The sequence below is a fragment of the Poecilia latipinna genome, unplaced genomic scaffold (genome assembly GCF_001443285.1).
Source record: "Poecilia latipinna isolate Pla-1442-1.1 unplaced genomic scaffold, P_latipinna-1.0 Scaffold150, whole genome shotgun sequence".
Taxonomy (NCBI): Eukaryota; Metazoa; Chordata; class Actinopteri; order Cyprinodontiformes; family Poeciliidae; genus Poecilia; species Poecilia latipinna.
Window position 1 is genome coordinate 321,353 of NW_015112766.1, and position 12,170 is coordinate 333,522.

General features: G+C 43.2%; 1 protein-coding gene across 17 annotated transcripts in view; it reads left to right on the forward strand.

The window, feature by feature from the left end:
* Positions 1–12,170, forward strand: part of ppfia1 (PTPRF interacting protein alpha 1) — a 45,173-nt gene that overhangs the window by 19,872 nt on the left and 13,131 nt on the right. For 4 of the 17 annotated variants that reach the window (XM_015029339.1, XM_015029340.1, XM_015029338.1 and 1 more), the window contains exons 10-25: positions 1,577–1,660; positions 2,360–2,491; positions 3,457–3,519; positions 3,603–3,682; positions 4,249–4,399; positions 4,591–4,596; positions 4,755–4,975; positions 5,696–5,933; positions 7,238–7,267; positions 8,320–8,444; positions 8,528–8,700; positions 9,333–9,426; positions 9,760–9,771; positions 10,470–10,551; positions 11,539–11,739; positions 11,998–12,060. In XM_015029339.1, coding sequence (XP_014884825.1) covers positions 1,577–1,660; positions 2,360–2,491; positions 3,457–3,519; positions 3,603–3,682; positions 4,249–4,399; positions 4,591–4,596; positions 4,755–4,975; positions 5,696–5,933; positions 7,238–7,267; positions 8,320–8,444; positions 8,528–8,700; positions 9,333–9,426; positions 9,760–9,771; positions 10,470–10,551; positions 11,539–11,739; positions 11,998–12,060 — 1,755 coding nt within the window. The remainder of the gene's footprint in view (positions 1–1,576; positions 1,661–2,359; positions 2,492–3,456; positions 3,520–3,602; positions 3,683–4,248; positions 4,400–4,590; positions 4,597–4,754; positions 4,976–5,695; positions 5,934–7,237; positions 7,268–8,319; positions 8,445–8,527; positions 8,701–9,332; positions 9,427–9,759; positions 9,772–10,469; positions 10,552–11,538; positions 11,740–11,997; positions 12,061–12,170) is intronic. The other 13 variants (XM_015029344.1, XM_015029343.1, XM_015029347.1 and 10 more) reach the window with 7 other exon arrangements.

Here is a 12,170-nt window from a genome sequence, read left to right on the forward strand (position 1 = left end):
ATGCTCTTATTTTGAAGTGGGTGAAGACTGCTTACTCAGCAGTTCCATTTCCTCGTCTCACTTTCTTTTTCTTTTTTTTTCTTTTTTAAACTTTGAGCAAATGGCAAATATGCAACCAACATGAAATTTACAGAAGAATACAGGATTTACATAAACAAACTACTAGGGGTGTTAATTAAATATCCGTCCATTTTCTAACACCCTGGTCCTCGTTAGGTCAGGAGGTGCTGGTGCCTCTCAAGCGAAACGTTTCAGGCAAGAGGTGGGGTCACCCTGGACAGGTCGCCAGTGTGTCGCAGAGCAACACAGAGACAGACAGGACACACAACCACACACACACACACACACACACACACACACACACACACACACACACACTCACCTAGGGAGAATTTAGAGAGACCAATTAAGCTGACAGTCATGTTTTTGGACTGTGGGAGGAAGCCGGACAGAACCACCAGGCACAGGGAGAACATGCAACCTCCATGCAGAAAGACCCCATCCTGGGAATCGAACCCAGGACCTTCCTGCTGCAAGGCAACAGTTATTAAACAAATGCATGAAAAAAATTACATAAATAAATTTAAATACTGTGTTGTTAATGCGCTTTTAGCACTTCTGCTAGCTAAGTAGCAGAAAGCTTTATCATTAGTGGACCTAATGTTTATAATTAGTGCAATTTTATATTTTTTTTAGTTTGTTCTTCCTTCAACTGCAGATCAACAAACAGAATAATTTTAGTTTTTATCCTAATGGATCAGTTCACTTTGACTTGCAGGAAAGAGAAGTTGTCTTTTGGGTTTTTTAAAACCTGTTGGAGGTTTTTCTACCAGGTCTGGTTGTTTGCCATCCAAGCCATTTCCTCCATGCATATTTAATGAGGCAGGAGTCGCTTCCTCTGTGGCTGCAGCTTAAAGCGCACGTATAAAACATGGCAGAGAAAGACAGCTTGGACATGTCCAAACCCGGTGTAAACGCCAAGCGCAGCTCTGAGTCGTCCTCATGTTGGACCGGCTCGTCTCCGGTTCTGGATGTGAAAGTGCAAAGAGAACGTCAGGCCGGCCCGGTTAATCATCCATGTTTCCTGGAGTTAAACGACCATGTCTTCTTTCTGTCTGTGGGGTGGACATGCTGCTGCCGCCGTCCTCATGTCCAACCCTCAGTCTGACCAAGATAGACCAGTTTTATGGACCGGGCTCCTTTTCTCTGAACTTAACCAGGTGGAAACTGTTAATGGTCACATGACCCAAAGTTTGTTAAAGTAGCAAAGCAACCAAACTCTCTCCTGCTTAAGTTCAGTTTAAAATCTGGTGAATTGTGGGGTCTGGTGGGTTTAACTCTGATGGGATCCATCATTAAATCAGCCTGTTTACTAACCTGTTTACCAAATGGTTTCTTTATGAGTTGAGTCTTTGAGCTGCTGTTTCAGAATGAGGTTAAAGATGATTTCTTTTTGTTTTTCTGTTTATGCTGAGGAGTCCGTCCTTCAGAGGGACATTGGGTCATGTCTGTAAGGCCGTCTCCAGGATGGGGATCAGTCATTGGATGGGAGTTTTGACACTTTGTCTGTTTTCAGGCAGAGGAGCGCCATGGCAACGTGGAGGAGCGGCTGAGACAGATGGAGGCGCAGCTGGAGGAGAAGAACCAGGAGCTGCTCAGGGTGGGGAAACTTTAAATGCTGCAGTCTGAGTTACATTTTCATGGTTTGTTCCTGAAATCCAGCAGCAAATTATCCACCGTTTTATTTACAACATGAGTAACTATGAGTTCAGGTCTGACTCTCTGCTGCTGCTTCCACGATGTTTTCATACGTTTCATTATAGCTTTGAACACAAAAGGGTCTTCACTGTTAAAGTAAAAGTTTACTTGGTGCTAAAACACAATTTAAGGTTTCCATCTTAAATTTAGAGGTTATATTCATAGAAATGGTAAATTAGCCTATATAAAGTTAAGCTGAGGAAAAAGTTACAGGAAGGAGTCAAGAGAAACTTTTTATTTATATTATCAGGACCTTAATATGAATAATCTGTGGTTCATTTGAAATTAATTAATAGAAAGCTGCTGGCAGCTAAACTGTTAGTTTTCTCCCACAACAAAATCTAGATGGATGGATCTATGTTATTGATCCTGGAGGAAAATGGTGTGGCAGTCCGCAGCTCCCATTCATAGAAACAGTAAAATGACAGACCATGAGATAAAAACTAAGTATTAAAAGATAAACAGATATCTGAAAATGTCACTAAGAGAATTAAGAGAATGTTCTGGTCCTCAAAATGTAACATTTGTACTGAAGCATAAGATGACATAGGTTACAGATTACAGTGCAGACATGACAGAAACCTGTTGGAAATATTTGCAGGCGAGGCAGCGAGAGAAGATGAACGAAGAGCACAACAGACGTCTGTCTGAGACGGTGGACAAGCTGCTGTCCGAGTCCAACGAGAGGCTGCAGCTGCACCTCAAAGAGAGGATGTCTGCTCTGGAGGACAAGGTGATCACTGCCTGACCTACAGCCGCCTGCGGCCACAAACTCGCAGTTTACCCCCATTTCTTCAGTTCAACCAGCAAAATGCATTGTGTGATCAGAGACTGGACAGGAAATGAGTCACTTAAGAAATCCTGGAGAGGAAAGTTTCTTTCCAGGGTTAAAGCAGAGTTCATACAGGTGCCTGGAATCCTTGAAAATGCTTCAATTTCAATGGGATATTTTCAAGGCTTGGAAGTGCTTGAGTCCTTGAAATGCTTCATATTCAATCTGCATATTTTAGTAAGAAATCTAATCCTGATTAAAAACCTAAATTTGGAAAACATTACTTACATTTGAAACATATTTTCATACACCTAATAAATTCATGTTAATCTGACTAAAATTTTCTTATTTTAAGTCGGCTAGAATTACCAATATTATTTTTATTTAAATGCCAGAATATTTTTTAGACATTTTCTTTGATTTTTTTTAATTTTATTTTAGAACAAAATAAAATAAAAACTAGTAACTATGTTTGTTTTATTGTTTCAGTGTAGTGAATATTTATTATTCCTAAAGGCTCAGTGAGTTTTGTTATATTTCATGTTATGTTTTATGTTGCCACACGTATAAAGTGTGTGAGGGAGAAATATTTTAACACAGAAAATGTTGTTATATTTTAGTTTATCATGTCCTTGCTGTAGATAGTAGAATACCATCACAAATAAAATATTAATAACAGCAACAAATAATATAGAATTTTGAATTGAAAGCCTTTTTTGGTTCTTTTGTATTGCTTTTTATTTCCAAATCAAAGTGCTGGAAATGTTTGAAAACCTGCTTGAATTGTTCTGAATCCTGTAAAAGGGAATTTCTAACCAGCAGGACACAAACTAATACGATTCTTTCTGCATTTGGGAGCTTGTTGGATCGATTATCTGTTGATACGGGAACATGATGTATGACCTAATTCTCCCCGCTCCGTTCAGAACGCCCTGATCAGAGAGCTGGAGCACACCAAGAAGCTGATTGAGGAGTCTCACCATGAGAAGGTGAAGACGTGCTTCCTGTGTCGACGTTTGACGTTAAATTTCCGTGTTTTGTTGGGTTTTAACATCCTCGTTTGTTCATGCAGGAGCAACTCCTGATCCAGATTGAGACCATGAGGGCAGAGAGTGAGCAGGGCAGGAGCCGGAGTAACTCCTTGCTGCACGGGTAAACATCCCAGCCGTTACCATGGACACCCCCGTTTACAGGGGCAGTGTTATGTAAAATCGACATCTTTGAGCTTTTCTTCATGTTGTAATGTTATTCCTTCAAAAACATACCTGGAGTGTTGCCTTTATTCTTACACACATGAGAAATCCTTTAATCTCCATGGCAACCATTCAGAACCAAAACTCAGAGTTGGACCTAGCTCCTCCTCAGAGCTGCAGTTTCCAAGCTTCCCCCTCTCAGCTCCTTCAGACTAGCCAGCAGCAATTAGCAAACAGCTGGTGGAGCTGCTGAGCTCATGATAGGAACTGCCTCTCACAGCAACGCGGGTAAAAATCTTGTCAAAGGGTTAATAGAGGAGCCATGTTGGATGACTTCCTGAAGGCGGAGCTTCATAAAGAGCAGAAGTTTTAAAGAGACAGTGGCCCAATTTCAAGCGTAAATGAAAAAGTCAAATGTGATATATGCAGCATTTTTATAATATCTGAAGTTAACATAGTTACTTGATTGTGCTGTAAGATGGCTCACAATGCTGACTCCTTAAGCTCTGGATTCCCCCCCACCAGGCGCTCTCAGCTGGGCAGCACTCCTGACTTCAGGTACCCGGTGTCGGCGTCCTCCATGATGGACAGCAACTCGGATCATTACGGCAGCGCTCTGGTTCTGAGACGGCCTCAGAAGGGCCGCGTGGCGGCGCTGCGGGACGAGCCGTCCAAGGTGAGTTGCTCTCCTCTGCTGTGACTGTAAGCAGCAGCATCTGAGCCGAACCAGAACAGATTAAGATCCGTTTCGCTCTCTGCAGCCTCTGACTTATCCTTCCACTCTTCCTGTTTCTGCGATGCTCCAACTCTTTCTGATGATTCTCTTCTTTTCTGCTTCTTTTTGTTTGCTCCATCTGTGGACTTCAGCGACATGTAAGTCAGTCTGCTTGGCAACGCCGTCAGTGTTTGAGACTAAAACTCACCAGCCTGTTTGACCTTTGACCTCTGTCCTGTAGTTTTGAAACCGTGCCGCCGTCCCAAACGTCACGCCCCCTGCTCTGTGTGTGTGTGTGTGTTTGTACTGACTGCAGGTGCAGACGCTGAACGAGCAGGAGTGGGAGCGCATGCAGCAGGCTAACGTCCTGGCTAACGTGGCCCAGGCCTTTGACACAGACATGGACGCGTCGGACCTGGAGGAGGACCGGGAGACCATCTTCAGCTCGGTGGACCTGCTGTCCCCGGGACAGGCCGACGCCCAGACGCTCGCCTTGATGCTGCAGGAGCAGCTGGACGCCATCAACAATGAAATCAGGTTATTATCCTGAGTTCTGGCTCCTTTTTATGTCCTTCCTGTTCTCCAGTCCTGCTGACGTCAAACTGAGTTAAAGTTTTCACTTGCTGCATTTTGCAGCTTCATCATTTAAGTTATTTTATTTTATATTGTTTATTTTTATATTATATTTTATTATTCTATGCTACTATTTCATATTATAATGTTAAATTGTTTTTTGTTATATTTACTTTATATTATTGTCATTAAATTTTTTTCTTCATTATACAATAGATGTATTTTATATTTTATATCTTATCCCATATTAAGTTATTTGTGTAAAATTTAATTTTGTATGTTTTTATTATAATGTATTCATTATTTTATATTTATTTTATATTTAATGTTTGTATTTACTATTTTATTATTTTATACTTTATATTTTTTCTTATTTTCTCCTATATTTATACGTTACATTTAATATTATTTAATTTCATGTTGTATTTTTGTTTTAAATTATTTTATGTAGCATTATAGTCTTTAGTAATATTTAGTAATTTAGCTGCGTTCCATGCAAAAGTTTTCATGCTCACATTTTGTTGCAATAACCAGCAAATTTTAATGTTTTTCTTTTTTTTGTGTCAAATGTTATGCAGCAAACAAGTGAATTAGAAGGACAATAAAGTTTTAAAGTGAAACTGGAACTGGTTTTCCACTGTTCCTGGAATATTGACCTAACATTTCCTTCCTTTCCCCTGGCAGGATGATCCAAGAGGAGAAGGAGAGCACGGCGATCCGAGCGGAGGAGATCGAATGCCGCGTCGGCGGCGGCAACGACGGCGGCCTTGGAGGGCGTTTCCGCTCGCTCAGCTCCATCCCGCCGTCTCTGTGCGGCGGCTCATCACTGGGCGGATCGCCGCCCAACTCGGGCCAGTCCACCCCCAGACGCATTCCCCGCAGCCCCAACAGGGAACTGGACCGCATGGGGGTCATGACCCTGGTAATGTCACCCAGTTACACATTAAAGCATTCTGATAGCTTTAGACAGTTAATAACCGTTTCTGCCTCTGCCTGTAGCACTATTGCTATGAGCCTTACATCATCCAGAGCTCCCTGTCCCAGCAGACACTAACTTACCTGCCGTATGGTGCTGCGGGCTTCAGCCCCCCCCCCCAGGCCTGTAGCTATGCCCCGTACTTCCAGGTACCTGCAGAGGATCGTCCTCCTGGGTGGGTGCAGCCTGTCACTTCCTCTCCCTTCTGAGCTGCTGGAAAACCTGGAATCTGTGGAATGTTGCACTTTTGTTTGCATTTGTTGATGCTCCAAACAGGAAGTGTGAGTTTTTGAAAGTCCTGCCTCACTCTGCACCTCTGGAGAAGGTTTTATTAGCTTTGAGTTGTGTGGAAATGAAGCGGTACCAAGACGAAACCTGAAACACCTGGCTGTGCTTCGGTTAGCTTCAGTTTTCACTCCTTCCACGCTTCAGAGTTTCAGATCAAAACACGCAGCTGCAGGCAGATTGACTCCGTTCTGACGGCGCGTGTGTTTCTGGAAAACTGTTCCAAAGTAAAAAGCTTTGAAGAATAAAGTGTTTTGGTTGCGTCTGTTTTAGAGCATCTCTTCATCTTTAGATGATGTTTTAATGAAAGCCGCTGATAGTCGGGACTAATTCCTGACTGACGGACGGCTGGAAGAAAGGCAACATTTTTGCTCATTAAGTGAATTTTTCCTCTTCCTGTTTCCCTTTTATAGCTGGTAATCAGTCGCTCATCCCGGCTGGGCGGAGGAAATGAGTGATTAGGTATTTTTCTCCGGGGGGCTCAGAAATGTGGCACGCTTGTGGTTTATTTGCTCTTCTAATGCCAGGTTTGTGAGGAATGTAGGAGGGAATAAATCCTCCCATGTTTCTTTTTTTTTCTCTTCTTTGCGAGGGGAAAGTATTACTGCAGCGGCGACGAGTCGTAAATTTAGGAGCTATTCTCTGCTCTCTTGCTTTTTCACAGCTAACCCTGTCATACTGTTGTTTTTAGATTGAATAACAACTAAATGAAGTCGGCTGCACCCATCCTCCAGCGTGGTTTGCCCCTGTCCTCTAACTGTGTGCAGTGCTGCTTCTGCAGAGTTTCTTTTAACATAAGTAGTGAAACAGTAAAACAGCTTCTGATCGTATCGAGTTGTGTGTTTAACGCTGATCACAGATTAAAATACTGCGTTCTTCTGGTTTCCTGTTTGTGTGGTTTAGTCCGGCTCTGATCTGCTGCTCACTAACTGCTCTTCTCCTCTCCTTTTTCTGCCACGCTTCAGCCTAGTGACCTGCGGAAGCATCGCAGGAAGGTAAAATAGAAAGCTGCTTTACAGGACCGCCCAGTACCCCCACACCCCAAACACACCCCGAACTCCCATCATCATCTGTCGTCCTGTTCTGTCTCCCAAACGTTTCACTAATAAGTTGACTTTTATTTTCCTCCACTTATTATAATTTGAGTTCTTTGTTTGTTTTGTTGTTTATTTTCACGTTTCAACAGGAAGTCAGTTAAAACTTTAGGTGCAGGAATTAAAGTCCATATTATGCAAGATGCTAAACTCTGTTTTAGTCAGAGATCCTTCCACTGCTGCCCGGTGTCTCCCTCCCTTTACGTCTGGTTTAAGTGCTGTGGTTATAGATTTATATTTTAGTTCATTATTATCCCTAAAGTCCTTCCCATCCAAATAGATTTGGAAAACTGCATAAATTTTATTTTTAAAAACTTTATTCCTCTGTTTCAGGCAGAAACATTGCTTTTTTGGGGGGAGGAGGTGACTGCTTTTGGTTGCTATACAGCTGGTTGGGGATTTTTTATTATTCGTATCCATAGCAACAAGGTGGTTTACACCTGGGAACCTGCAGAGGTCAGTGTGCAAAGAAGGATTCCTCACAAAATGGAGAGTATTGCGTACAAACAGCATCGTCATACTGTGATGCAACAACATAATGTCTTCAGTCAGAGGCTTCTTCAGAGCTGCAGTAATACAGACTGCTACAGGAGATCATCCCTTCCCACAGCGATCAGTTCACATGACAAATTTTTGAGGAAACATGAGTTAGACCATTTAATTTCCCTCTGGGATTAATAAAATATTTTTGAATTGAATACATTAATGTTGCATGTAGCAATCAGCTGCATCAGTCTGTTAAATCAAGTAGATTAATGGAAATAACTGGGATTTCTGCTGTAAAGTAAGAATGAAATGTTTCTTTTCATTTCTGTCCCAGCTGTTCAGGGATCTGCTTTGTGATCCGGCTGATGTTTCTGTTCTGTGACAGCAGTGGACGGGTCACCAGTACCTGAACCTTTTGTTTCACCTCAAACGGTTGCAGCATCACTCGTCTCTCTGCTCTGTCTCAGTCTTCGCAGGACGACAAGGCCACCATCAGGTGTGAGACGTCCCCGCCCACCACGCCGCGCTCCATGCGCCTGAACAGGGAGCTGGGACACGCGTCCAGCCATGAAGATATCAGAGACATTCGAGGGTAGGAGTTTATCTGATTTCTGACCCGTCACTGTCCTGGTTTCTGCTGTTTGGTTTTGAAACGGCTCCATCTGGTGTCTGAAGGCTGGGAGGCCTGCAGGATGGCCAGGGCAGCAACCCCAGCAGCAGCAACAGCAGCCAGGACTCGCTCAACAAAGCAGCTAAGAAGAAGAGCATCAAGTCCTCCATCGGACGCCTGTTTGGGAAGAAGGAGAAGGGCCGGCCCAGCGGTCCTGGGAAGGACTCACCGAGCCAAGGTCCAGCTCTTCATTTTTACTTATCATTTGTTTCATTGGTTTAGTTTAAAATGAGTGTTTCTCACGTTGATATGAATGAAAAGGCATTACATATTTCCCATGTGACGTCATACTTCCAGGAACTTTGTGGCCGGCAGCCATCTTGGTAGGTATCCGTAACTGTCATGACAGTTGCTGTGGAGTTGCTATGACAACAATAAACAAGCCATAAGCTTAAAACTCATTCTCTATCTAATTTATTAACAGTATAAGTACATTAAAACTGTTACTCAGTTGTTGAGTACTTTCTTTTTGCTGGTGTGGAAGCCATGGTTCATCTATGCTTTACGCTGCGCTTGCCTACCAAGATGGCGGTTCAGAGGCGCAGGCAGAGATTAGACAGAGAGGACATTGTCAAGAAAACATAAAAAACATTCAAGTAAAAGATTTTTTTACAAGTTTTAAATCGCGAGTCGAGTCTGAAGCCTTTTGAAAGCCAGTCCAGGTTTGACTCGAGTACGAGTCCCAAACTCCAGTCCCATCTCTGACTTTAATACATGACGTTAAAACCACCCGGAGTATTTATCAGAAAGATCCCAGAGTATTAATTTGGATCAGTGGATCTGATCCCAGCGTGGATTGTGTGTTTGTAGCCGGCACCCCCGATGCAGACGGATCTCCAAAGGACGGTCTGGGAATGGGAACATTAGGAGGTCCTTCTGAGAAGAACAGGAAGCTCCAGAAGAAGTGAGTTATCTGCTTCCTGCTGTGTAAAACACACCGTTCTGCTGCATAGGACACCACTAATGCACAACATGATGAGCAGTGTGTTCAGTTTAATGCTGCTTCACGCTCACTCCCACCCACCGACTCACTCCTTCCACTCCACACCCACTTGCTTCATCACAGCCAGCACCTAGAATAATTCACTGTTTTCCTTTTGTTGTGATTTCTGAGCAGGCACAACACAGGCACCATAAATGTTGTTGCTTCCATGATTTGGCATCAGTTCATTGTTTTCTGTTTTGTTTGCCCACCTTCCTCCCCTTTTCCACCATCCTCCTCTCATTCCATGAGTAGTCCAAAGACCGGGTAAGTTGCTTCACGTTGCCTCGTCTTCCTCCCATTCTTGGCTTCACTCTTCCCCAGCCAGTAACTCTCCAGGACCCCACACAGCTGTCCCTTTTGAATGCCTGTTGGTTTTCCATGCTGCTCTCTACCTGCCTTCCACAGAGGAGCTTCACTAACAGGAATGTGTGTTTGCTGCTTTTCACTGGGAGAACATTTCCACCTCCCAGAGCTCAAAGTTCTGATTGAAATATTGGATTTTTGTGTGATCTTATTTTATTGTTAGATTTTATTCTGGTTTAAATTTGTCGATGCTGCAGCCCCATCTAGTGGTTAACTATATAAACTGAGTCTTGTAGCAACAGTTCAGACCTCTGATAGGTGATTACAGGTGCATGTCAGATTTATTCTCAACCTCTTTTGTGATTGGCCTCTGATGAAGCTCTGTTCCCAGTTAGCTGCAGCAGCTAGCAGAACTAGCGTTAAAACATGAAACCCTGCAGTGGGTGTTTTGTTGTAGCAGAGTTTTCCAGAACTCCTCCCAGGTTTCCCTTTCTGTTTCCTCTCAAACTCCTGCTCTTGGTTCTGAGTGTGCATGTCGCTGACAGTTTTTGGGATTTAAACGGTGAACATGACTGACTGCATGTTGAAAATACTAAAGGCTTTCAGTTTGTCTGCAGGAATATGAATTGGTTGTTAACTTGATTGTTTTTGTGTGACAGGCATGAGTTACTGGAAGAGGCTCGCAGGCAGGGCCTGCCGTTCGCCCAGTGGGACGGACCCACCGTGGTGGCTTGGTTAGAGGTAGGAAAATCAAAATTAAGCCTCTGAGACTAGATTGTAAAGTTTCAGGGCAAACTGTTAGCTATTATCTTTGTAGATAAAACTTGTGACTCTCATCAGAGTTTCCATGTTTGAAACACGTGGAGGAGGTCAGATTTAGGGCGTTTCCTGGAGTAGCAGATACAAATTAGGGCCATCTTGCCTTTTAAATTATGATTTAATCCTTTTACTTGCATAGAACTGAAGGAAAACTACGTAATAATAAAATCACATTCTGGTAAACAGATCTTAAGGTTTGTGGAAAGTTTTGCTTCGACAAAACCACATTTTATTTATTGAACTTGAAAGTAAATATTTAGTTTGCAAGCTGAATGTTGAGATTCAAACTAAATATTTAGTGAACTTTATCTAGTTAGCAAGCCTCCAACTAGCTCTGAGCTAAATGTCTGGTTTGAATCTAATATATTGTTTTTAAACTAAATTTTAAACACCAAACTAAATGTTTAGCTTGCTAATTAAATATTTAAATTGAAGTTGTGACCTTTATGAATGAATGAATATTATGGTGAATACATGACTTTTTCATTCACTTGACAGACTAAATTATTGTTGCTGTTAGTTTTTGACCGTAACTTTACAAACAGCATCCCATAATGAAAATGCTCCAAAAGTGATGAAATGTCATGAGATCCCTGATCTACTGGACCATGAGCTGATTTTTATGCATGTTTTTACATAAGCAAATAAAACAAACAATAAAGCTTCAAACTGACAGTTTAGAGAAAGAACTGAATCAGTTTATTTGAATCCTGAGAACTGAAATGAGTTTATTGCTCACTGAGTTTTCCTGGGTAGAATCAGGATCTGTATTGATATCAGGAATCCTCCTCAGTGTGTTTTAATCTGGTTCACTGACTGACTGGTAGCTCCCAGTAGAAAACATGTTGAACCAGTTTGCTTTCCAGTTTACTGACCTGCCTCGTCTCTTTGCTGCCCCCCTGTGGCCAGCTGTGGGTGGGCATGCCGGCCTGGTACGTGGCGGCGTGCCGAGCCAACGTGAAGAGCGGGGCCATCATGTCGGCGCTGTCCGACACGGAGATCCAAAGAGAAATCGGAATCAGCAACCCTCTGCACCGCCTCAAGCTGCGCCTGGCCATCCAGGAAATCATGTCCCTCACCAGCCCGTCGGCCCCGCCCACCTCCAGAACGGTACCGTCCCATTCACACACACACTGCTCTCACACACACTTTATCCCCTCAGTGGTCCGTTCACACACTCCTGGCATTTTTTACAGCATGTTTTTAATGCATTAACACTTTTTAACACGCACTAATGAGTCACTTTTGTCTCTTTCTAACAACCAATTCTCCCCGGTTTGTTTTGTTTTTCTCCTTCCTGCCTTGTTTCTGTCCTTCATCACTGTTTCCGTTCTGCACTCTTCTGATTGGGGGGTGACGCATGGTCAGTCTACAGGAAACGTTTGGGTCACACATGAGGAGATGGAAAGTTTGGCAGCCACGCCTCCCACGGTTAGTCCACCCGGATGAGCTGGGCGCCGCCGCTGCTGCCGTCTGCTTCAGGCCGTCTGCTTCAGGCCGCCTGCAGGGCCTCAGGCCGCCTGCAGGGCCTCAGGCCGCCT